This window comes from Neolamprologus multifasciatus, chromosome 17 (genome assembly GCF_963576455.1).
Source record: "Neolamprologus multifasciatus chromosome 17, fNeoMul1.2, whole genome shotgun sequence".
NCBI lineage: Eukaryota > Metazoa > Chordata > Actinopteri > Cichliformes > Cichlidae > Neolamprologus > Neolamprologus multifasciatus.
In genome coordinates, this window is record NC_140455.1 from 25,248,697 (window position 1) to 25,273,170 (window position 24,474).

The 24,474-nt window shown below is 40.6% G+C and overlaps 1 protein-coding gene and 1 long non-coding RNA gene across 11 annotated transcripts in view; both read left to right on the forward strand.

Annotated features, from left to right (window-relative positions):
- Positions 1–24,474, forward strand: part of anks1b (ankyrin repeat and sterile alpha motif domain containing 1B) — a 290,075-nt gene that overhangs the window by 103,727 nt on the left and 161,874 nt on the right. For 5 of the 10 annotated variants that reach the window (XM_085138763.1, XM_085138764.1, XM_085138765.1 and 2 more), the window contains exons 4-10: positions 210–362; positions 5,547–5,690; positions 12,670–12,745; positions 14,597–14,698; positions 21,031–21,153; positions 21,666–21,812; positions 21,966–22,153. In XM_085138763.1, coding sequence (XP_084994889.1) covers positions 210–362; positions 5,547–5,690; positions 12,670–12,745; positions 14,597–14,698; positions 21,031–21,153; positions 21,666–21,812; positions 21,966–22,153 — 933 coding nt within the window. Of the gene's footprint in view, positions 1–209; positions 363–5,546; positions 5,691–7,986; positions 10,550–12,669; positions 12,746–14,596; positions 14,699–21,030; positions 21,154–21,665; positions 21,813–21,965; positions 22,154–24,474 lie in introns of those variants that run through there. The other 5 variants (XM_085138772.1, XM_085138768.1, XM_085138769.1 and 2 more) reach the window with 2 other exon arrangements.
- LOC146499484 (uncharacterized) lies at positions 14,705–18,663 on the forward strand. Its single transcript, XR_014870379.1, has 2 exons — positions 14,705–16,971; positions 17,026–18,663. It is a non-coding gene; the product is annotated as an uncharacterized LOC146499484 (long non-coding RNA).

Here is a 24,474-nt window from a genome sequence, read left to right on the forward strand (position 1 = left end):
TTGCAATCAAACTTACATTCCATTTTCCTAACCTTATCTCTCTCAAAATTTCATCACCTTTCTCATCACTTCCCTGGATCTCACCATGTTTCTATGGCTCACTTCACTTCGTGTCTCTGACTCTTTATTATTCCAATAATTCCTAAGTTCACTACCCCTCATCTTCCCTCAACTTCACTCTTTTCAATATCCATTTTTTTCTTCCACAGAACCATGAGAAGGAAACTGCACTCCACTGTGCAGCCCAGTATGGACACTCTGAGGTGGTTTCAGTACTGCTGCAGGAGCTGACTGACCCCACCATGAGAAACAGCCGACAGGAGAGTCCTCTAGACTTGGCAGCACTGTATGGCCGACTGCAGGTCTGTGAGAATATCTGATCAATAAAAACATCATTACTTGACGCTAGGAAAAACGAGAAGGGAAGCACTGCTTTGAATCTTTTAGTTTTAGTTTGAGCCAATAAGTCAACTCAGTGCATTTAGCCACGTAGCAAGACGACCTGCTGAAGTTCAAACTGAGCATCAGAAGTGATTTTACAGTCTTTGAATGTGACATGGTTGTTGGTGCCTGATGGACTGGTCTGAGTATTTGAGTACTGAGAAACTGCTGATCTGCTGGGATTTTCCAACACAACCCCCTTTCAAAGACAAAGGGATTTTTTTGAATCCAACATACAATACAAGACAGTTGGAACTGTTAGATAGAAAAGGTCCAAGCATTTCCATAATAATATATCTATGTATGTATATATATGTGTGTGTGTGTGTGTGTGTGTGTGTGTATATATATATATATATATATATATATATATATATATATATATATATATATATATATATATTAGGGGTGCAACGATACACAAAATTCACGGTTCGGTTCGGTTCGATACTTTGGTGTCACGGTTCGATATTTTTTTCGATACAAAAAAAATGTTCATGCCTTTTTATTAATTTGTCATTTATTAAATTTTCACGGCACATTCTGCACCACATCTCTGTGCGTTCATCATTTGTTTGAAGCCAGCTCACCTCCTGCAACCACTTGTCCGAGAATACGCGCTTCTTTTGTGGTTCGGACTCCTTCTGACATTTCTTTGGAGGTGGAGGAACATCACAGTAATTGCTTAAAGGAGCTTCTTCGACATCTTTAAGAGTTCTAAACAAATGTCTGTCCTCCTCCTGAAAATCTTAAGTACGCAAACACGCATTGCAACTTCTTATCTTGTGCGGGTTTTTATTTTGACAGCGAATGCGCACCTGCGGACCACTTATGTGCAGCCCTGGTTATTTAGCTCGTCATATTGCAGCCACAGAAATTCTTTTGTCCATGAAACCATAAAGCTGCACTTTCTTTTTGCCTTATAGTCTGATTTGTCATAACTTTTCCGTTTTGTCACTTCTTCACCCTGACCTGTCTTATTTGGCTCAGCAGAACTAAAATATATATCCTGCTGCTTTTACACACGCACTAACATAACGCTCAGCGATTCTCTGCGCGATCAACCTCTCACATGTTTAAGCTGCGGGAGATTTCACTTGTCATGTTTGCATAGTAAGCTAACGATTGATAAGACGATGTCAGAGGAATTGGTGCGCAAATTATCATCACTCACCAATCAGTACTGTCGCTCTCTATACACAGTTCACGCGATTGCAAAGTGAAAGCAAAAAACAAGCGCAAAAAACAAGCGCAAATTCAAACGCAATTTCAATATGTCACATATTGACAGTGGCTCACCGATGCCAATGACATAATTACCCAGCTACATTTCCGAAAGAATGCAAAAGCATTGACATAGATTTTTCTTCCTACGATAGCCCAACGGGCAGGGCAGACATAGATTTTAGTAGCCCAACTGGAAAAATTGCTAGCCCCGGGACGTCGGGCTAGCGATTTTGCGAGCTCTGTATCTGATTGAGGAATCACTCATCTTTGGAAAAGAGAGTTTATTGCAGAGAAATGGCTCTTTCCAAAATAAAAGCTATACTATATGCTTCTTCTGGGCTATATTCTCAGCAGCATATTAAACATATCAGGTCCCCATAAGGAGAATCATGTGCTAACGGCTGTCTAAATGACTCAGGTAAAGTTTGTAGCATGCGTGCTTGTTGTTTTTCTCTGCTTCCACTTGTCTTTGCACTAGGATGATGTCGGCGTAAATGTGCAGTGATATTTGTTGTGTTCCCACTAGTGCTGTCAGCGTAAATCTCGTTGAAATGATGTTAACGCCACAACACGGCAAATCTCCGTTAACGAGCTACCGCGGATCGCCCCGTGCGTGGGGCTGGACGGCCAACACGTTAATGAGCTAACTGCGCTAACACACTAGTTCCCACCCATGTAATTGAGCATTGCTGGCACATCCAACATACTGTTTTACTTTAGTCCATGACGTGCTTACCTTCAGGGTCATACTTCACATGAAAACCAAAATAGTTCCAAACGCCAGATCTGAATTAGGGTGGGGGAGGTTCAATTTGCCATGTTGCAACGAGAGCTTAGCTTCTGTCTCGCTAGCTTGCCCTGCGCTCAGTGAATCTGTGTTCGACTACTCCGCCTAGGCTGCACTGTCGAGCGCAGATCCACTGAGCGTTCAACACAGGCAGCATCGTCAGAAGAAAAGTTGATAAAATAAATTAAAAATTTTGTATTGTTCGATACATATGCGTACCGAACCAAAAGCACTGTATCGAACGGTTCAATATCGATACGAGTATCATTGCACCCCTAGTATGTATGTATATATGTATATATGTGTGTATGTGTATGTAGGTGCGTCTATAAAATATAGACATAAATGGTTAAAACGTCATCACCTTGATTTCTCAGCACTTTAGTATTTACTTAATGGATGCATCTTCTCCTGAATCATGAGCATGCAATGCCTTGAAGTCAAAACAGATATAAAAGAATACCTCAACCTGTTTAGGTTTTGATCTTTTCTACATCGGAGAAGCTTTAATTTCCATAAAAGCTGCTCGATATAGAGGACTTAGGTGGCACCCCATGCATAAGAATGTGATACAAACATCTGCTCCCTAATCAGTTTAATTTGCAATTAAAATTGAATTGAAACTCCAACGACATTAATAAAAAAAAATTTCAAAGTGACAAAATGGGTAAAAAAATAATAATTAGCTGAGCTTTTAATGTAGCTGACAGGAGGCACAAATCCTCTGCAATTTGGGGTGAAGAATAAATTAGCTGCATTTTATTTACAGAGTACTTTGCTCAAAAGGCAGCAGAAGGGATCGTAATTAAAAGAAAGCGCGGTTAAATGCAGGTATTTGTTCTTGTAAAGATTTTTGAAGAGCATCCTCTCCCCCAAAGATACACACTGGTTTCTCAGTCTAGGTCATGTTTTTGTTGATTACTGGTTAGGAGGCTGAAATGTGGATGATTTACTGTATTTTAACCTGTTCGTGCACTGTGTATCCCGTCCAAGCTCCTCACTGGCAGGTAAAGGGAAGCAGCAGGTGAAGAATTAACAGGGCAAAGGAATCAGACCTTCCATACCTCTACTGCTAATTCAATTTAACTGATACATATGTGTTGGGGGAAAAAACCCTCAAATATTGCCTATACTCCACAGAAAGGCAGACACAAAGAAGTGTGACAAAAATGTGACAAAAAGCGTGCACATGCGAGCACAATCCCACACAGAGGCGTGTGCCTGCTGATGTTCAAATGCAATCACACATTCTTTCTGCTAAGGTGGTGAGTAATTGCAGTCAAGCCATACAGGTTTGTCTGAGTGAATGAATAATTTATAAAGGCAGCACGGTTGTTCTCTCTCCTCTCCTTTCTCTGCATAATAATGAAGGGAAATCCCTGTGGTGGAAGCTCCTGCTGCATGGAGATGTAACTAACACAGGGCAAAAGTTTACTACACACACACACGTGCACGCACACGCATGCGCAAAGATGCACATTAAAGGGAGGAAGCTTTCGAGAGAACTGCCTGTTGGCGAGCTGAGTTATTAAACAAACGTCATTCACTATCAGTTAAAAGCACAGGAGCCTCTTACCACAGATATATTGGCGTTTTGACAGGAGTTTTAAAGAATATTTTCTTTCACGATTGGTTGAAAAAGGTAAAAATACCTGCTAATAATTCATCTTCAGTGTTTACTTAGCATCCCACTTAGTCAAGCAGATCAGGAACTGCAAGCTTGAATTTATGATTTTGAATTTTGCAAAGAAATTTTACAGAAAGTTTGGTGATACTAAAGCAGACTTCTCATTTCTGGACTGTTGATTTTGTCCTCTAAAATGACAGCTGCTGGTAGCAGGTTTAAACAACTAATAGAACATTTTAAATTTGTGACTTGTTTTAAGGAAGAAACTTATAAAGCAGTCCAAAGTACAAGTATTATCCAATCTTGATGCATTCTCAATCATCCAGAAAAGTAAATCTCCAAAAAGTTGATTCTGTTCATCTGGACGTAGCATTTTGTGGGAGAAACGTTTCGTCACTCATCCAAGCGACTTCTTCAGTCTCAGCTGACTGCAGGTTTTCCCAATCTTATAAACAGTACATTTGCATAATGACTGAAAGTAGCACCACTGAAGGAACAATGGAGGGAGGAACGCTGGTTTGAGCGTGGAGTCAAGGAGGCCATTTACGTGAAAAGGGAAAGACCATCTCTGAATCGAGGAGGGGGCCTAAGGGTATCTTTCGCCATCTTACAATGCTGTGATTGCAGCCATTTCCCAACTCTCTGTGAATGGTACTCATGACCATTGATCAGTGGTCTTTGATCAGTGGGTTTTGGTCAGTGGTTGTTGATCAATGGTCATAAGAATTTGCATAATTAATATTAAGGAACTGACCTCCCAGCCCATTGTTCCTTCAGTGGGCTGGTTTCAGTCATTATGCAAATGTACTGTTTATAAGATTGGGGAAACCTGCAGTCAGCTGAGACTGAAGAAGTCACTTGGATGAGTGACGAAACGTTTCTCCCACAAAACGCTACGTCCAGATGAACAGAATCAACTTTTTGGAAAGTATTATCACACTTTAAGTCATAGGCTTGTTCTGGACAGCATCACTAACTCAAGCATCCTCTCCAGTTGATGATCCAATGACGAGTGGATGATGTGAAACCAAGGTGCATGATTGGATGGGGCATGAGTGTTTCTGCAGACTGCATCTATTAATATTTCACAAACGAGTGATCTACTGCGATTTTCCCACTCAATCATCTGTAGAGTTTACAGAGAAAAGACCTGTATGTGCTGTGATATGCAAAGCCTTGTTTTAAATGACCACACCCAACCACACAAGCCCAATGTGCGCTAATTGTGGATGACAAATAATATAATTGCTTTATTTATTAATAAAAGGTCCAAGGAGGCTGCTCTGGATTTTAATCCTGCTAACATGGCTACAAAAGGAAGCAAGGCCTTCCTTTGACCTTCACTTTGAAATTCGTGTTTGGTGCAATTTAGCTTTTAGCAGGTGTAAGAAGGTGACAAGTGGCCTAGTTTTTATATGTTTACTGTTTTTGTCATTAACGTGTGGCTGTGTTTTTTGTGGGTAGGTGGTGCGCATGTTGGTGAGTGCCCACCCCAATCTCATGACCAGTCACACTCGGCTACACACTCCGCTTCACCTGGCTGCCCGCAACGGACACCACAGCACCATCCAGACTCTGCTTGAGGCCGGCATGGACGTAAACTGCGTGGTAAGAAGGCACCACCACATTCCTTTTTAAACTTAATCTCCCGAATTTGTTGTACGCTGTTAAAATGGACAGCTGGACACACTTTGGGATTAGCGAATTCTAATGAGTCGCTAAACAATAACAGCACCTTCTTATTATGCTCCAGTCAGTAAGAAAATGAGAAATCTTGTACTTCAGAGGTGTTTACTTTGAAAGTGATATATATTTACAGCAAGTGAAACATGTAAGACAAGATATGTTTGCCTGGTAGGTACTTGAGTTTAACATTTTGTTCCTATTATCTGATATAGATTGGATTAAAATAAAAAAATTGTTTTTACAAAACTTAAGAAATTATTTATCCTTTTGCTAAATCTTTCAAAATATCCTTCCTCCTGTCATCTTGCAGTTTTCTGATTTAATAAAAGAAAATAGAAGTTTTTATTTTTACATATGCAGATTACCACATGCATGGATGCTGGGAAGATTCTTCTTTTGAATCTATGTGCTTCCTTCATCTGATCAGAGAGCATATACTGTATGTATATTTATGTGGTACATGGGTCCTATGGTTTGGTGGTGGGGAAGGATGAAGTTAATTGGGAGAACAGACTGTAAGAGCGAAAGAAAGAAGCAGAAAGAGGACAGGGTGTTCCAAAGAGGGCCCTCCTTTTACACACCACTTTATATTTTCATTAGAGGAAAGGGAAACGCGTGTCGGTTACAATATGTGGAGCTTCATTACTGCTCGGTTTCTGATGCGATGTTTGGACCTCTCCGCTCTTCTCACCTTTATATTTTGTCTTTTTGTGTATTCTGAGTTGTCTGGGCGATTCAAATACAACTTAGTCCCGACCCTTTCTGGACCATTTGCTTTTGTGAAGTCTTGTCAAAATGCAGCCACGCTTTGCTGATTTCTTGAGCACTGTTGTCTTTCTCTGGAGAAAAGCTGAACTGTTTGACTTTGATCACTTGTCTTAAATGTAGAAATATAGCCCTTTACTGTATTAACGGTTCTCTTTGGACTTATTACTTGATTGCTCACACCACAAGCTTTATTTTGACCCGGCACAGAAGAACATCACAGCTGATCATTGGCTTAGTGGGCTTATTCGTTTTTTATCTGGACAGATCATCAATGTGTACCAATAATGGCACTATTATTTCAAAAATATAAAACCGCTTGTGATTGTTTGTTCATTCATTGTCCAACTATAGATCCATGCATCTTAACTACTTATCCAAGAGCCTGTCCCAGCTGTCAGCTGTTCTCAGGTGGCAACAGTGCTAACTGCTGCAGCTACCTGTTGACCAACTATAGATACTTCTCACATCTCACAGCTTGTTATAAGGTCATCACTCATTATATGCTGGCTTGGGGGGTTTGGTGTCTAATGTGCAAGCCATTGTGACAGATGTTGTGTAGTTTAGAACCAGGTTAAATTCATTATTCATTAAAACAGCTGGTAAACAGTTGTATTTGTTCTGAAGTCCTGCAAAGTCAGCATTAATTGGATTGTTTTTTTTGAGGAGAGAATGTGGACTGTTTTATGTTCCAAGCGGTGCTTATGGATGAGTGAAAGAATGAGATTACGCATACTTTGCAGCTAAAGTTCATTTCCCTTTTACAATGTGTAGTTTAGAACAAGGCTTATGAGATTTTTGGCAGATTACACTAACCAAGAGTTGCTCTTTTGTATGGAAAGGAGCCAGCTGAGGTGGTTCGGGCAGCAGCTCAGGAGGCCTCTTGAGTACCTTTTGGAGTCTTTCCAGGTGTGGCCAGCTGTTAAGAGACCCCAGGGTAGACCCAGAACTTACTGCATGCGCTGTATCTTAAATGGCATGGAGGTCTTTGGATGCCTGAGGAGGAGTGCTGATGCTTATTCTGCTGCCAATATCACCTGACCGGAGATAAACATCAGACACTGTATGGATATAATTTACTGGGATTAGCCACTTTTAAGTCCATATTTTGTATTTCTATATTTTATTAAACAAATTAACTTTTATTTAATTCAACATTTTCACCAGAAATATTACTTCACTGCAAACAATGTCCAGGTACAAGCTTTTAAACAAGACAGAGGTCTAAACAGCTATGTGAAACTCATTTTACATTAAATGGCATATAGAGCCCACTTTGATCTTACGTAGGCTGTACTAGTGAAATGCCACTTTTCTGTCAGTATCAGTAACTACACATTTAATCCCTGAGGTGTCTTAAAATAAGAAAGAAATGCACAATTTCAATAATACATCTCTACATGAAAAAGAAACGCTGATTTACTAAATGATTTTAATAGTTTTTATTTAAAAAGGCTCAAAATTCAGTTTTACAGTGTTGGACGTTGTTGTTTCACGCTTCTTTACTGGAGTTGGTTCTGTTGGATTGAAGAATTGAAGCCGAAAAGCAGCTCCAGGAGTTTCAGAGCTCAGTCAGAATCTAAAGCCCCCTAAAGCTGCTGATTCTTAATCAAGGGACATTTCTGCTTAGAAGCTATAGAAACAGGGATCGATCAGAGTTTGTACACACATGCGACAAAACAATCCTTCAAAGCCTTTATAGGAAATTTCCTTCAGTGCCCCAGAAGCTTTTATGGATCTAAAACGTGTAGCTGTTGCTATGTGGATCTGAGAGACTCTAGAAGTTAACTTCTGCTGGTGCCAAAATCTGATCTGACTCTATTATCATTCACTGCTGAGACATATGGCGTAACAGATGCTACGTTCTCCCTTTTTTTTTTTTGGGCTGTGTAAAGTACAGTTTATATACAGTATAAATAGCATGTGGATGGAGGAGGGTCTGCGACTACAGGACAAATATGAGCTTTTTTGCCGTACTGTGGATTCCATATCTGGAAGGATGAAAACAGTTTGACCTCTTGGATATGAGAATCACTGTGAGGCTCTCACAGTGAGGATATGCATGACTCAGTGGCACTGCACCTATCTTCTCTGCCTTCTGTCCTTGTTACACGCTGCGGTGTCTGTTTATGCCCGAATGTGTGCATGCCTGCTCAGATCTGAAGAGCAGAGCTGTGTTTCTCTGCAGGGATTTGGCCTGAGGCTTCATGTGTCTAGAGCAGATGAACACTACACGCCTTTGATTTGCCTCATCTCTCTTCACACGTCTGCAAATCCTCCGCTCTCCCCTTTTCTTACTTTTCCTCTCTACCTACTGATCAAGAGCACTGCAAGTCTGATATCTCAAATCGTCTCCTCAGTTTACCCTTGGCTTTTGCTCTGCTCGTGTCTGTTGCTGAAAATAATGCATAGAGGCATCAAGTTCTCTTTTGCTCTATTAGCTATCATTATCATACGTTGGATGAGAGTAGCTGTTGCACACTTGGCGAGTAAAATTGGCTCTTTGGTTGGTTAAACTTGATGGTCAATTAGAGGGAGCCTACACATGTCACCTGACCTGGAACAGGGGTCAAACACTGCTCGACTGTAATGGTAGGCATTTCTGTTAAATTGGGTTTTCATTTAATCTCCGTGTTGCACAGTAATTGGACTCTCCTGGTTTTACTCATAGACTGCACGTAAAAGATGGATATAGCAATAATGATTCCACAGCATTGGCTACACTTTTCGGACCTTACTCCCTTTAATATACAGTTTTGGTTTTTGTAAAAGCCCCATGTGGCTGTTTGCATTTGATGTTCAGTTGCAATAACATCAGGTAAACAAGCAGACTTAATGGCTTCCCTTAAGAGCAAAGGCTTTTTTTAATGCCACTTAGGTGAGAAACACAGCGAGTGTCGAGTTGTCCTCTTTTCCCCACCTGCTTTCCGCTCTTCTCCATTTCCCCTCCTCTTGCCTCGCTCGTTCTTTCTCTCTGTATTTTCTGCAAGGCCGCACTGTCAGAACTGTACTATAATGTTGACGGTGCAGAGTGGATGCTGTGGGTGACTCACAGATGGCATTCCAAGAATGGAAAGCAAATTGTGCATGTGTGTGTGTAAAAGAGAGAGCGTGTGTGTACAGGTCAGTAATTGGAGTCATGCCATATAGGTCTGTGTGAGTGAGAATGAATAATTTATACATGCAGCGCACTTCCTCTTTTTTCTCCTCTCTTTTTCTCTTGCTCTCACACACTCTTTCATCCTCTGTCTGTTCCCATAATAATGAGGGGAAATCCCTACAGTATGGAGGAACGTGCCACTGAGTGACCTATAGCCAACACAGGGCAAAAGTTTAGTATAGATACACACATCTTTGTTCACAAACACAGCTGACTGCTATTTCCAACACTGTCTAGCACAAAAATATGCTTTAGGTCATTATTGCCTGCAGTGCAGCTGTTTTGATTAATATAGAGTCCTATTTTTTTGTCAAGCATAAGTAAGAGGTATGATGTGAGCCTTCACATTCAGACATTTACCTCGTCGTCCCATCATGAGCAGTGAGCGCTACATTTCTGTGTGCTGTCGTTAAACCGATTCATCTGCCTTTCAATTCCAGGAAACTCGGAGTAAGAACTGCCTTCCTTGTTTCCTCATGACATCACTGCATAATCGCTATGGGAAACAGGACAGGAAGTGGTAAAGGAGGTTCAGGAGGGCAAGATGTGTGTACTAGAATAGGGGGTGGATCTCTTCCTGAGATGCAACCTCCGCTTTCATGCACGAGGGCAGCAGAGATTTCGTTTTGCGGGGAGACATCCACATTGTGAGAAACTCGCAGGCGCTACAAATTGGACATTTCGTCTGTTTCCACTTTGGATTCACACCTGCCGGATTTTTCCGAGAGATCTGGGCCTTTGACCTTTTGAACTTTTAAAAGACAGAGGAGCTGTCGCATATGACGTTATAGCTTCATTTTGCCATCAATCCCTTCTCTGTGGCGATAACACCTTTGTGTCAGGGGAAACGGAAAAAGTTGAGTATTCCCTGCAGAAGACGATCACACTGATGTGGTGTAGTGTTGCGTCGAGCAGAATTTCCTGGCAGTGTCGGCTGTCGTCCAGATAATTTGTCTTCATTACGGCTGGGACTTCTATTCAGTCCAGGGTTTCATCTGTGTTGTCAGGAAGCCAGCTATGAAGGATGCAACGTGTTCAGCATGTGTGTGTGTGGCTGCGAGTGTGAGACACGTGTCTTTGTGTATGTTGAAGTCCTTAGTATCCTCGATGGGCTCTATTGCTTCCAGCAACATGCACAGATTAGTATGTTTAATGTTCCAGAAAGACCTTCAGGATCATGATGTCCTGTTAAGCTATATAGCAGTAACTTCATCAAAGTAAAACTAGTTACAGCGTTTCCCTTATATATACGTTGTGTTTTTGGCTTTATTAGCGGGGGATGTGTGTATAAGTCTTCCCAGCTGCACCTAATAGTTCTTGCTGAGGTAGGCATAGCAGTAGCAGTTCATTACCTACCGTCGGTTCTGGTTGGAATGGCCCTCCAGCTTGCTGCTCATCTCAAGTGCAGAATGAGTCAACTGGACTGCAGGATGTGAGTCTCAAATAGCTGAATGATGTTGAACATCACTAAAATAGTAATAGTGTCCCTACCTATTGACCTGATCTATTTTTGTAGCTTATTTTTGCTAATTATTCTGATTGTATGGAAACAATTGACTGAAGCAGAAATACAGTGGACAAATTCACTGCACGCTATTTGGTAGAGTCCGACCAACGTAGGACCTTTTTAGGACAATTTATAGATCTGACTTTTTAGTCATAGTCCTTTGACTAAAAAGTTATTTAGTTTTAGTTAGAATTTAGGCATCTAAATTATTTTAGTTTTAATCGACTAAATATTATAAGATTATAGTAGACTACATCAAAGTTGATTAAATATAAAATGTAAAAGGTTGTTGTTTTATTACCCTTGAGAGTTGCTCAACGTGGTTTACAAAGCATCCTGTTTTCCTTGGTATCAAATGCAAAACTTGTCCACATATAGCCACGCTTCGCTTCCTCCCAAGCGCTGACAATTTGTCGCTTTTTCATGAGAAGCATGGAGGATGGAGCTAGTTGTACTGTACGTGTGTTTCCAACAGCAGAGTGCCTTAATAAATGCCATTACTGATATTAACAAGTACCAAATATTGGACATTAATATCGGCCCAATACTGGCCCTCCAATAAATTTTAACTTTAGGTTATTTAAAATAGATTTGACTTTAGTTAAATAAAAAAATCTGTTGGGTTTTGTCAGGAAGGGAATCTGTTATAAAAAGACCCTGTGTGGATGTACTAGTGTCTGGCATGTTGATAGTGAATATTGGGTCTTGTTGGCTGTGGGGTGGAGCTTTAGTGGAGCAGGCTTTAAGTGCTCGATGGAACTGTTTGGAGGCTGTTTGTTCTTGAGCTGCTTACTCTGCTTACTCTGCCCGCTGGTATGGAAAACATTCCAATGTGTGTGTTTCCACATCCTAGGATATCAGTCATTAGCATCAGCAAAGGATGCTGTAACATAAAAATTCTACACCTTTAAGTCTAGCTATTTTGGTGCTATTCACCCTCAGGCTGTGTGATTAAACAGCTGTTCTTTATGTTGTTGGACTTTTTAAATGTATCCTTGTCAGAATAATCGTCTCTCTCATCACTGCTGATACGGGATGAGACACTTACTGGCACCATCCCCGTGCTGGTTTCAGTGTGTTGCATCATATCTGTAATATCTCTATTAGTTGGACTGGAGGCTGATACGGGCCAGCGTAGGGTGAGGTGAAAGTGGGACGTTTCCACACAGGCGCCTGCTGCTTGTGTAATGGTTTGAAATTGCTGTAGCCTCGCACTGTTTGGAGGCGAGGGAATGTAACTTGTTTTAATCTCTCTGAATCTCTTTCATTTAACTGCCAGCGAGGGGAAAAAAAAAAAAGATTGTATCAAATCAAAATATTGCCTTTTTGCTCCCTTTTAATCCCAGGTCCCTTTTCTTTTTTTGTAACGCCTCTTGTGCTTTCTGGTTTTGATGTCTATTTTTGTCTCCAGTTTCAATTGTTAAAGTGACTTAATATTAATATACAAATGCTATCTCTGTCTCTTGTAGACCGAGAATGGCAGTGCCCTCCATGAGGCAGCTCTCTTTGGGAAGATGGATGTTGTTCGCCTTCTGCTTGACTCAGGTGGGTCTATAAATATACCCCGGCTAAACAAAAACTGTGCGTGTTTCCTTATATGTGTGTGATGTTTGGAATTTTGTTTTGTTGTGTTTTCCCTCTCCTTCCCTAAATTGTGAGTCAGTTTGCCCTCAGGTGAACTCCAAACATCTGTTTGCTAAATTCTTCCTCACTTCAAGCTTTGTTATTGTTTTGGCTAGTTTCTCTGCAACTGCATAATTAGGATGTGTTGTCTTATGTCATTTTATGCAATGACTGAAAAAGATTCCCGAAGGTAGAACAGCTCCTGTCTTAACTAGTAGCTCGAAGTCATGTGGGTATAGTTAGTTACTTTTACTAAAACAGCCTGGACACTGTTGTCCTTTTGACATCATTGCCATCCTCCACCTACTTTCCTTCAGCACTTCCTGTTTCCTACAGGATTTCCTCTGGGTGGCCATGTTCCTTTTGCCTTGATTTTATTAACATCCTGGATCAAAGCAAGGCTGTACTTGTCAGAGTCACTGAGCTCTAACCCGATATAGCTAAAAATATTGCCTGTCGGTAGGATGGGCCTCTATGCCTACGCGTAGAGAATGGCTTGTTGTTGTAACTGCTCTATTAAGTAAGCATCAGTCATTTTTTGACCAAAGAAATAACCTTTAGTATCACAGAAAAGGATCATGTGACATTCAAGTTGAGTAGGTAAATGTGGTTATTTCTGTATTTTCTCTGAGCATTGCAACGTCTGAACTTGGCGGGGCCTCCAGTCATTAGAGTGTCTGCTACTTTCTGGTCTGCTATTTACTGACCGATCAAATAAAGGCTAAAAAATAGAAAGTTGGACTGGTTCTGGTTCTTATATAGCGCTTTTCTACTCTTTCTGAGCACTCAAAGCGCTGTACACAACTTGTACATTCACCCATTCACACCCATTCGCACAAGCACATTTCTTTAAGTGCTTTCTAAGTAACATTCACACACATTCATACTCCGATGGATGCATCGGAGAGCAATTTGGGGTTAGTATCTTGCCCAAGGATATTTGGCATGCAGACTGGGGAAGCCAGGGATCGAACCACCAACCTTCCGATCAGTAGATGACCTGCTCTACCACCTGAGCTACAGCCACCCCAAGTTAAGAACAACTAAATAAAGCTGAATGCTATTAAACAGTAAGCTAAGTTTAGCACAACTCTGGGACATGAAGAGCATTAAACAACAAGCCGTTATTATTATAATACATTTTTCTTTTAAACACATTTGTTATTTTTGATAAATAAAAAAGCCAGGGAAGCTGTTTTTTACATTTACAGTTCCTTGAAGCACTAATCACATTACAGACTTCATTCATAAATGTACAAACCACATGAGAAATAAGGAGGAAAAAAGGAGGGAAAATAAAAACCTGAAATGCTAACTTAGGTGTAAATGTCCTTTTATTACAGTTTGATACATTTCTGATGGTACCCATCAGAACGATTGGAATGACATTTATTTTCACATATGGCCTATTTGATATTGTGCATCAGTTTTTGAATGCAGTCTTTTTATGTGTCATTGTCTGAGATTGTGACTTAGCATTGCAACAATGTGTATGTGTGAGACTAATTTGCATTCATCTATAAAACATTTGGGTTATAATCTTGGAAAAAATGCTCACTGGTGTTTCTGACTGAGTGGTGTGTTTACAGATCTGACTTCATATTTATTTTTGTATACTGCACTTGAATGTGTTTAGTTCTGTGCATCTGCGCTGAAGGTGAATTATCATGAGCAAGCCTGAGTAGGTCCTGTATTGTTAGACTAAGTAATGGGTGTTGACTTTTTCCCTCTTTTTCTTGTATTTTATGCACGTTTTCTGTGTTTGTGTGTCAGGGATCGACACCAATCTAAGAGACACCCAAGGAAGAACGGCTCTGGAGATTCTGAGGGATCATCCTGCACCAAAATCCCAGCAGATCACTGCTCTCATCCAAGGTAAAGACGCACACACTTTTGATTTAGATGAATTGAGAAAGTGGGAAATTTCAGGTGTGAGAATCTTATATAAGTTCACTAAATATATAACAACAAAAAGAAAGATTTAACAGTTCACCAGCGACAATGGAAGCTCCTCTATGTATTTAGTTTGTACAATGGGGGAATGCACTGTTACTGTTAGCCTTGACTTGTCTTACTGGTTTAGCTGGATTTTAAATAAGATTGTATTCAATAAGATTCTGGAAGTTTCAGTGGATAAATAGTACTATGGTATTTCTGATGACTACTGTGCAATAAAGTCCATATCTAAACTACTTAAGAACCCTTATAATTAGGGATGGGTATCGTTTAAGTTTTATCCGATACCGGTGCCAAACCGGTACTTTTGAAATGGTGCTGGTGCTTAAAGAATGGAGAACACAAAATTGGTCCAAAAACCTCTCATGTTCAGCTGTTTTTTTTGTAAAAAGATAACAATGTTAGCCTTTTCTGCAGCTATGGGGCATATATGGTATCACTCTTGGCTGGAAGCAGTGCTTAAACAATGGAAAAAACACAAACTTTGTCCAAAAACCTCTCATGTTTAACTGTTTTCCACTTTTTCTTTGGTCATTTTAGCCTTTTTGGCCAGGGTGAAGGGAGTATCTGCCATCAAACAAGAAGACAGCCGCATGTAGCTATGTTGATGTTTGCTAGTTCACCTTACATGCATTAATTTAATAACGTGGTTAGCCTACTCAACGTAAATTACACGAACAACATTAAGCTACTCACGCAGAGAAGAACGGCTGCTGCTGCCATCATCATCCGTCATCATTTCTGCTACACTGGCAGGGCTAGGGGCCAGGACTCTCCTCTTCGGGTTTTTGGGGGATGTTGCTAACTCCGGATCCGATAACAGGCACCACACCCCCAGTAGATGTGCTCGGTACTATTATAAGTAGGGATGTACCAGTACCCATCCCTACTTATAATAGATGTTCTCCAGCAGTGTATAAATGAATACTAATATCGACACACATTGTGAAGGAGCAGCAAGACCTTGGCATGCCATAAAAGGTCAGACTTACATCTTCATATTGGATTTTGCTGCTTTGCTATTTAATAGTAGTTTCAAACATCCCAACTTGACAAAGCAGGAAAATCCCTTGTTAAAATCCTTAACGACGGTTGAATTTGGAAAAGGCTCAGCTAACTGGAATTCACCAGTCATCACAGGCATCAGTTTCATTTTTGCTTTGATGAGGTAAAAAATTATCTGCTCTGACAAGAGTTTCTACTTTTGTGAAGTTTAGAACCACGAGCTATGATGAGTGAAGTAAATGATGCCTTTCTTTGTGGACTTTTTGCCCCTGTGCTGTTGTTTCCATCCTAAGGAATGCAAGAAATGCGTATTTAAGGTGGCTGATTTGGTCAATAATCTGTCCTTGGTGTACTCTGCCTTTCATAGTTTCAAAATAAAAGTGGGAGTGCTAGGAAAAAGCATCTGCTCCCTATCAGATTTATACTTTTTTCATACTTTCATACTTTTTTTCACGTTTCAGATCATCAGACAAATTTTAATATTGAATAAAGATAACTGAAGTAACCCTTGTTAAATCATTAAATAAGTGGCCCAATTACTGCCAGACAGTGGACCAATGAGACAAAGGTTGAACATTTAGGAAGGTTTGAGTCCCGTTACATTTGGCATAAAGCTGACACAACATTTCATATAAAGAACATCACACCAATAGTCAAACATGGTGGCAGTAGTGTGATGATTCAGGGCTGCTTCAGGGCAACTTGCTATAATCGATGGAACCATGAATTATGCTCATGAAGGAAAAAATCCGGCCACCAGTTTATGTCCTGAAGACGGTTTTGGAATTGCCTTTGCAAAGTCCGAACTGATCCCAATAAGATGATTTGACATGCTGTCCATGCTGGACAAAGATAACCAATTTACTCAGGTTATCTTTGTCTAATACAAAAATGTCTTTGATCTGAAACATGTAACTGAAGGTTCTCAGTCATCCACGTCATAGTAGTCTAAGGAGCTTGGAAAGAAAAACGTCTGGACTTCTTTAAGTTTCGTGAAAACCTTTCACCCCTCATCCGAGAAGCTTCTTCAGTTCTAAGTGCAAATGGTGGAGAGTGATGAATATGCAATACACCTACACACTTCTCTAAATATGGCAACTGCTTCTGTGATAACACTAAACTCAGGAATTGCAAATGGGTGAAGTCAAGGTAATATTAATGTTTTTAATACGCAGCTTATAGACTATGTTTAGGAGTTTTCAAAATGATTGTGGCTGGAGGAGTAATGCAGTTATATCCAGCTATACTGTAATTTATGGCCCAAAAAGAAAAAAGCATACTGTCATTTTCAGTGTCTTCACTTTATTCCACCTGCCATTAAGACCCCTGTTTTTGCTCTTGTCCTTGCTGCAGTGGGTTTTGTGTGCAACCGGTGCTTGTTTGTGTGAGTTTGCACCGCAGTCCCCGCGGACCCAAAGATTCTCCATATTGCACCTTCTAAAGACAGTTTTATCCTGAAGTGATTATGAGGTTCAGTTTGAATGCTCTAATCTGTGGCTTGGAGGCCTTCGTTATCTGTCATTGTGTAGTCTGTGGGTGTACGTTAGGCGTGTTGTTGCGCATGATTTAAAGAGAGTGAGATAAAGACAGACAGGATTGGAGGGATAGGCGAACGAGGAGAGCCTAAATTAACCGCTAAACAGTCTTAACTAGGAGACAAAGATAGAAAGGGGAGCAGAGACTGAGCCCCAGGAATGTAACAAATCGTCCACGGTTAGAAAATAACAGACAGAAAGCTGACATTAAACCAGGGAACGCACAGCGATGCAAAGGGCAGAACAATTTAGATGTAATTAGTGATTCAAGTTTCCTATTTCAAGTTTAGCACGACAACAATTTGAGGCGTAAACAAATAACAAAATCTGGGAAAATTGTCTATATTTGTCTTGTGTTTTAAACCTTAACATGGAGTTGTTGCTTTATTATCCTTCTACTTGCTTCAGAGTTACATATGTGAAGTGGAAGTGGTTTGTTGTTGCGAAGAACCTACCCACACATCTTGAAAAATTATTTCACATAGCTAGTTGCTCTCCGAAATAGTTTTTAGTTTTAGTTCTCTTTTGTGATTCTCATCAGTCAGGCAGAGTTAGGAGCTAAACAGCACATGCTTACCTCTGGAGGCTTAACAGCTAAAGGTATAGTGAACAATGGGCTAAAATTCACTTCTTCAGTTCATAAAGCGGCCCCCAAACCCAACATCTAAAACTTCTGCGTAATTTGTTTTTTGCTAATGAAGAGCAGTGAGCTTTAGAGATGGTCTGCATCTCCGCTACATAACAGAATTGGACTCTGTTCAAGCCCTTTATTGAAACTACACGATGTACACTCAGCACTTTATTAGGTACACCTCAGCAGTAGTGGGTTACACCTGCTTTTTGCCTTCAGCACTTACTGAATTTTTCGAGGCTTAGATTCAATATTGCCCTGTTCCACTACATCCCAAAGGTTCTCTATTGGATTGCGATCTGGTGACTGCGGAGGCCCTTTGAGTACGGTGAACATTTGACTGCATGTTCCAGAAACCAGTTTGATATGATTTGAGTTTGTGAAATGATGAGTTACCCTGTTAGAAACACATTAAAAGATTGGTACACTGTGTCCTAAAGGAATGGACATGGTCAGCAACAATACTCAAGGCTGTGGTGTTTAAACATGATTTTGTGGATTGGTGTGATGAGTCCTTCCTTTCACTAAACGTGTCAAAAACGAAAGACATGATTATTGATTTTAGGAAGTGATCTTATAGCTCATCACCCTCTATCGTTAAAACTGCTGATATTGGGATTGTTGAGAGTTTCAAATATCTAGGTGTGGTACTTGACCATAAACTGTGTTTTGGATCTCATGCTGATGCCATTACTAAAAAAGTTCAATAAAGACTGTTGTTTTTAAGGAAAATGAGATCTTTTAATGTCTCATCTGAGATGTTGTCTTTGTTTTATAGAAGTTTTATCAAATCTGTGATGTCTTTTTGTATCGCTGCCTGGTTTGGTAACCTGGCGGTGAAGAATAAGAATCGGTTGAGTCTTTTGGTAAAAACTGCTAGCAAAATTTCAGGGCACTGGCAAGATGGACTTTTGGCCATTTACAATAAAAATGTCCTTAGAAAGGCTCATTCTATTGTTAATTGTTCAAACCATCCACTTCACAGTGAGTTTGAGTTGTTGCCTTCCGGCCGCTGTTTTAGAGTACCTCTGAGGAAGAGTCCAGACTTCTTTTATCCCTACTGCATCCTGTCTCCTAAATGCCATAAAACTGTTCTGGGATTTTCTACTACTATTATTGTCATTTTATATTATTTTTTGTTTACTTTTATCCTGTTGCTAAACTAATTTCCCTTTTGGGACAATAAAGAATTTGAATTGAATTGAATTGAATTGAAACAATGCCCAGTTGGACCCCCCATCATAACACCAGCACCAGCTTGAATTTTTGATCCAAGACAGGATGTTCATGTTATTGACTTCAGATTTAAGACAGTCGAACACCAGGCCTGGTGGCCAGAATCCTTTAGAAAATGTGAAGGACATACATTTTGGACTTTCAAACGTTTTTCAGCTTTTCCCTCTGATACAGACCTCCTACATTGACATTCATATTAAACCAACATCATTAAACAGTTAAATGACAGAAAAGTAATATATGTAACTCACCAGTCAGTGTAAGCTAACCAAAACCCGTATAGCCTCTGTAGCAGCACCACCTACTAGATTCTTGCTCCCTGTTTTGTACACCTACTCCTAACATTTAGCTTTATTTGGTATATTTGGGATTTCCTCTACAGTTTAAAATAACTTCTGCAACCCTAATTTGGAAAAGCAGAAGAGAATGGATAGAGTTTAAAATACAGTTCTGTGGATTTGCTTGTTTACACACTTGTATTTACAAGAATGAAGAGTGATTATGTGGATCACTGGGGTTGAAGATGTCAATACAGTGCAGCTGTCTGGACTTAATTCGGCATCCTTAGCTGTTCACATCCCGAGCTGTGCATATAGAATCACAGTTTGGGGGAATATTTGTTAATATGCACACAAGTGAGGCTAGAAAATATGTTTATGAAATGAAAGTAGCTTTTTAAAAGTCAAAAATTCATGTCATTGTGCATATTGGTCAGAAATGACAACCGTGAAAAGCTTGTCTCTCTAAATTAGAAGTGCAAACAGAGATTTGGACTTCAGCATAAATTGGAGAGTGAATGTGTGTGAGAGAGAGGGAAAGGACGCAGCTGTGACTCAGTGAAAAGATCAGCTGCATGCCATTTCCTGTTGGAGAGGAGATGGAAAAGGACACACACACACAAACACACACGCACAGACAGAGACGCAAAGAGCAGAATACTTGTCATTTACTCAATTGTACCAGTCGAGGGGCTTTCTGGTTGCCGTAGGCACCTCGTTATGAATAGAATCTCATTTGATTCACAGCACACGATTCATCCGACTGTTTGAATTAACAAGTTCACTTTGTACTGCCCATCAGCAACTGCTTGTGTACTACAGTTCAGTGGATTATTTTATTATTTTATAAAGACACTGCACTTTATGTTCTCTGCTGTTTATGGAACTTAATAAATCTGCCGGAGCATTTCGTCTTTCTTTTTGAGTCGGATACAAATTCCAGTACTAAGTGTAGTTGTATGCAAATGTGGTTGTTCGTCATAATTACTGAGCTGAATGCCACTATTCAAAATAATGAAAATATACCCACACACACAAACACTCCTCCTGACATTAACCGGCTCCCTCATTAGGACTCTGCAGGGAATTTGCCACCTAATTTCTGTCTGCAAGTATATTCGTGTGCTTTGCCTGAGTTAAGCAAGTGTTGAACTTTGTTTCTGGCCCTTCACCTGAACCCTTTTCTCCCCTCCTCTTCCTCTTTCCTTCCCTAGCCACATAATTTGTTCTGTTTTACCTTCGTGAACAGCAGATTGCTTTATTAGCAGAAGCTGTGAAGTGAATTTGCGGTGCGGGGAAAAGTGTGAATTGAATGCAGCTCAAGCTGTTTAAAATACTGAAGGCTGTGCTATTATATTGATCCGGTAAAATGCCTCTGAAATTATTTTTTTCTCTCTCGCTCTCCCTCCTCGATCACTCTCCAAACTTCCTCCACTCTGTGCCCTTTCTGCTCATTATTCCCGTCTTCCTGGCATATTTTCACTTTCCCCTTAATTCACATTGCTTTCATCTTGTCTGCTTCATCGTCCATCTTCTTAATTCCCCGCTGTTTCCACGTGTCTGTAGAATATATGATGGATGAGATGGAGAAGCTGAGCATCCTGGAGGAGCCTGTCCGCACGTGTCCTGTCCCTACACCTCGAACTTCTGTTCCCTCGCCTTCCGCGTCCCCTTCACTGAGACACAAGAGTAAGTATGAAGACAGATTCATGTGACACAATGCAACTGAAGTACTGGACTGTGAGCTCTGAGGTGACTAAATACAGCTTTTTTAGTTCTAAAAAGAGGAAGTGGTAGAAATAAAGACAGAAACTGGGTGTAGACAGATGACATAACAACAAATAACAACCTATGTAGCACATTCCTTTATGCATTCAGGCTTACAATATGTTTAGTAATATACCCGAACAACTACAAAGGCATTTGTATAAAGCATTTATTTATATATAAGGGAACATTACAGACCAGTCCATCATCCAAATGCATGTGTCCAGTTTACTCTAAGAACAACGCCACTAAACTTGATTGGAACTATTGTTTACTTTTTGCAATATGGGTTGAATAAAGCCATGGAGAGCAGCTCCTTTAGTGGAGAATAACAGTCACTGCCACTCCACACTTACCTTGTCCAGCACTGCCCCCTGTGTTACAAATATGACATTGCAACCTGCTGAGTGTGTGCTGATCTGCTCTCCTCTCAGTGATTGTCAGCAGATCCCATAATTACCTTGATTACCTAGAGAGTCGTGGAGGGAAGCGGGAGGAAGTGATTAGCACAGTGTGCCTTAATGCGACACAAAAGCAAAGCAGGAAGCAGACGGGGGAGGAGTTTTGTGTCTGCCAAACAGGTTAATCTCACAATAAATCACACAGGCATATAAAAGATTTTCTTCCACCTTTTTTTCTTTGTTGTTTCGGTGATAAAATATATTTGCTGGCGTCCCCGGTTTGAGAATAACTGGCTTCACAGATACGGATCACATTTCTTACATTCTCCTCAGATGATGCTGTGACAAGCGAGCTGTCCAAACTGCTTCATGAGATCAAAAAGTGCCGGGATAGGGACTACTCATTCGAGGAGCTCTGCCACACCATCTCCTCCCACTCTATGGACAGCTTTGGTAGCGGGCGGCTGTCCGATGAGGAGCGCCCAGATCGACCCAACGGCACTCTGACTCGAGCCAGCAAGGTACGCCACTAGGCTATTACAGAGGCGTGGTGCATTTTGGTTGTGGTGTTTGTCTCTCCTTTCTCGGTCTGCTCATGTAAATGCATTTTGTGGGAAGTAATGAGCCAGGCAAAAATGGAAAAGGGCACTGAGGTAGTTTGCATTTGAACACCTCGTTGGTAATTAAATATTCTCACACCAGAGTTTAAAGTTGTTCTGAAAAACTCCTTGCCAAAAAGAAAAACTAGTAATGCATTTCTACTTTTCTGTTAATTGACACTTGACTATGATGATGGTTAACTCAAAAGTAAATGTCCGGGCTTTATTCCAGTTTCTTAAATACAAGAATTTAGTGGTTTTGCAGCACTTCTTTTTCTCCTGCTGTCTTTGGAGTTTGATTTATGCCCCTAAATATCCCTTTAGTTGGCTGCTTTGTGCTGGCCTGCTTTCTGTTTTACTCGTTCTTTTTTTCTCCTGTTTTAGTAAACAGATAAAACAAAAGTGCAAATGTCAGTGCAAATCTGCCAAATGAAAAAAAAGCTAGATAGTTTAAGGTTGCAATTTCAGATAAGATTGGTATGAGGTCACTGGCTCAGAAAGTCTTAATTTCAGGAGTGACCGAATTGCAGTCAGTCCCTACAATAATGTCTGTGTTGCTCTAGAATAAATTAAGACTTAAAAATCGATAGAAAAATATTTTGGCTCTGAGTAAAATGTTTCTGCCACATCTATAAATGTTTGACTGCAGGCAGGCTCTATCTGTTTATCTAAAAGAATTTCTCTCTGCAGGCTTATCAGCTCTTATTTAGTCCTTCAAGATGTTTTATCTCACTGCACACAGGGCCCAGCTGTGCTGCAGATCTTCATTTACTGTCAAGGCCACTTCACTGGGTATTGTTCAGCTGCTTGTTAATACAAATATCGAATCGGCCAGTCACATGGCAGCTCAGGCATTCAGACACGGTCAAGATGATCTGTTGAAGTTCAAATTGAGCATTAGAATGGGGAAGAAAGGTGATCTGAGTGACTTTGAAAGTGTTGTGGTTGTTTGTGCCAGCTAGGCTGGTCTGAGAAAAAGGAGAAAATATCGAGCGAGCGGTAATTCTCTGGGCAAAAATGCTTTGTTGAATGCCAGAGGTCAGAGGAGAAGGGCATGTCTGCTTTGAGATGATAGGAAGGTGACCGAAATAACTACTTGTCAGAACCAGGATATACAGAAGAGCATCTCAGAGTTCACAGCCTTGAACCAGATGGGCTACGGCAGCAGAAGACCACACCGGGTGCCGCTCCTGTCAGATAAGAGAACGCTAACAGGAAACTGAGGGTACCATTCACACATGTTTACCCAAAAACAGGAAGAGAAGATTGGAAAAATGGTGCCTGGTTTGATGGGTGTCGATTTCTGCTGCAACATTCTGTTGATGGGATCAGAATTAGCTGTAAACAGCATGAAAGCATGGCTTGCATCTTGGCATATCTCAGTCTGAGACTCGAGTTCCATGTGAATGAGAAGTGTTTCCAGCAGCTCACTGAATCTGCGTCATGAAGCCTTAAGGAGGTTTTAAAGTCAAAGGGGGATCAGCCTTGTATTAACAAGGTGCACCTAATAAAATGGGCACCTTGTGTACTTCTGGCTTACAAAAAAGACTGCACTTTGACTATTTTGACTACAGAGGGCAGTATCAGACTGATGCCACTGAGCTGGCTCATCCTGTTGCGTTGTCACTTCTTGTTACAGAAACAAAACAGGTCCAGGGTTTATTTACAATTGTAATTATTCTTTTTGCTCAAAGATCCGTTCACAGCCTGCAGATATTTTTCATGACCTTCTTCTAAATTGGTGCCTATTTATGCTGAAATATTGTTCGCGCCTTCCCCGTATCTGTCCACACTCTCCTAACACAACACACATACACACACACACTCTTACGCAGAAGAAAACTGATTAGACATTAATGGCTTGAAGTTCAGCTCAGGAGGAAGTGGATGACCTTTATCAGTGTTAGCTGACCAGAGAATCACACCTGCAGTTTATTTCTAACAGCCAGCACAGCGTGACGAAGAGGCTCTGAGGCTCAATTCCATCAGCCAGAAAGACAGAAACACAGGTCATCTATCACACCTGAACCTTTAGACCACACACAGACACACGTGCGCGCACACTCAGGCGTGCACACTCACAGGGTTGTCCAAAGAAATGCGACTGAATGTGCCTGCGCTTCTCACTTATTACTGCTTGTCTGTTTCTATTTTTCTTTCTATTTTTCTCCATCTTGCTCCCCTACGGTAACACATGCACAGATACTCCAGCAAAAAATATTGTGATGCTGATCAATAGTCCT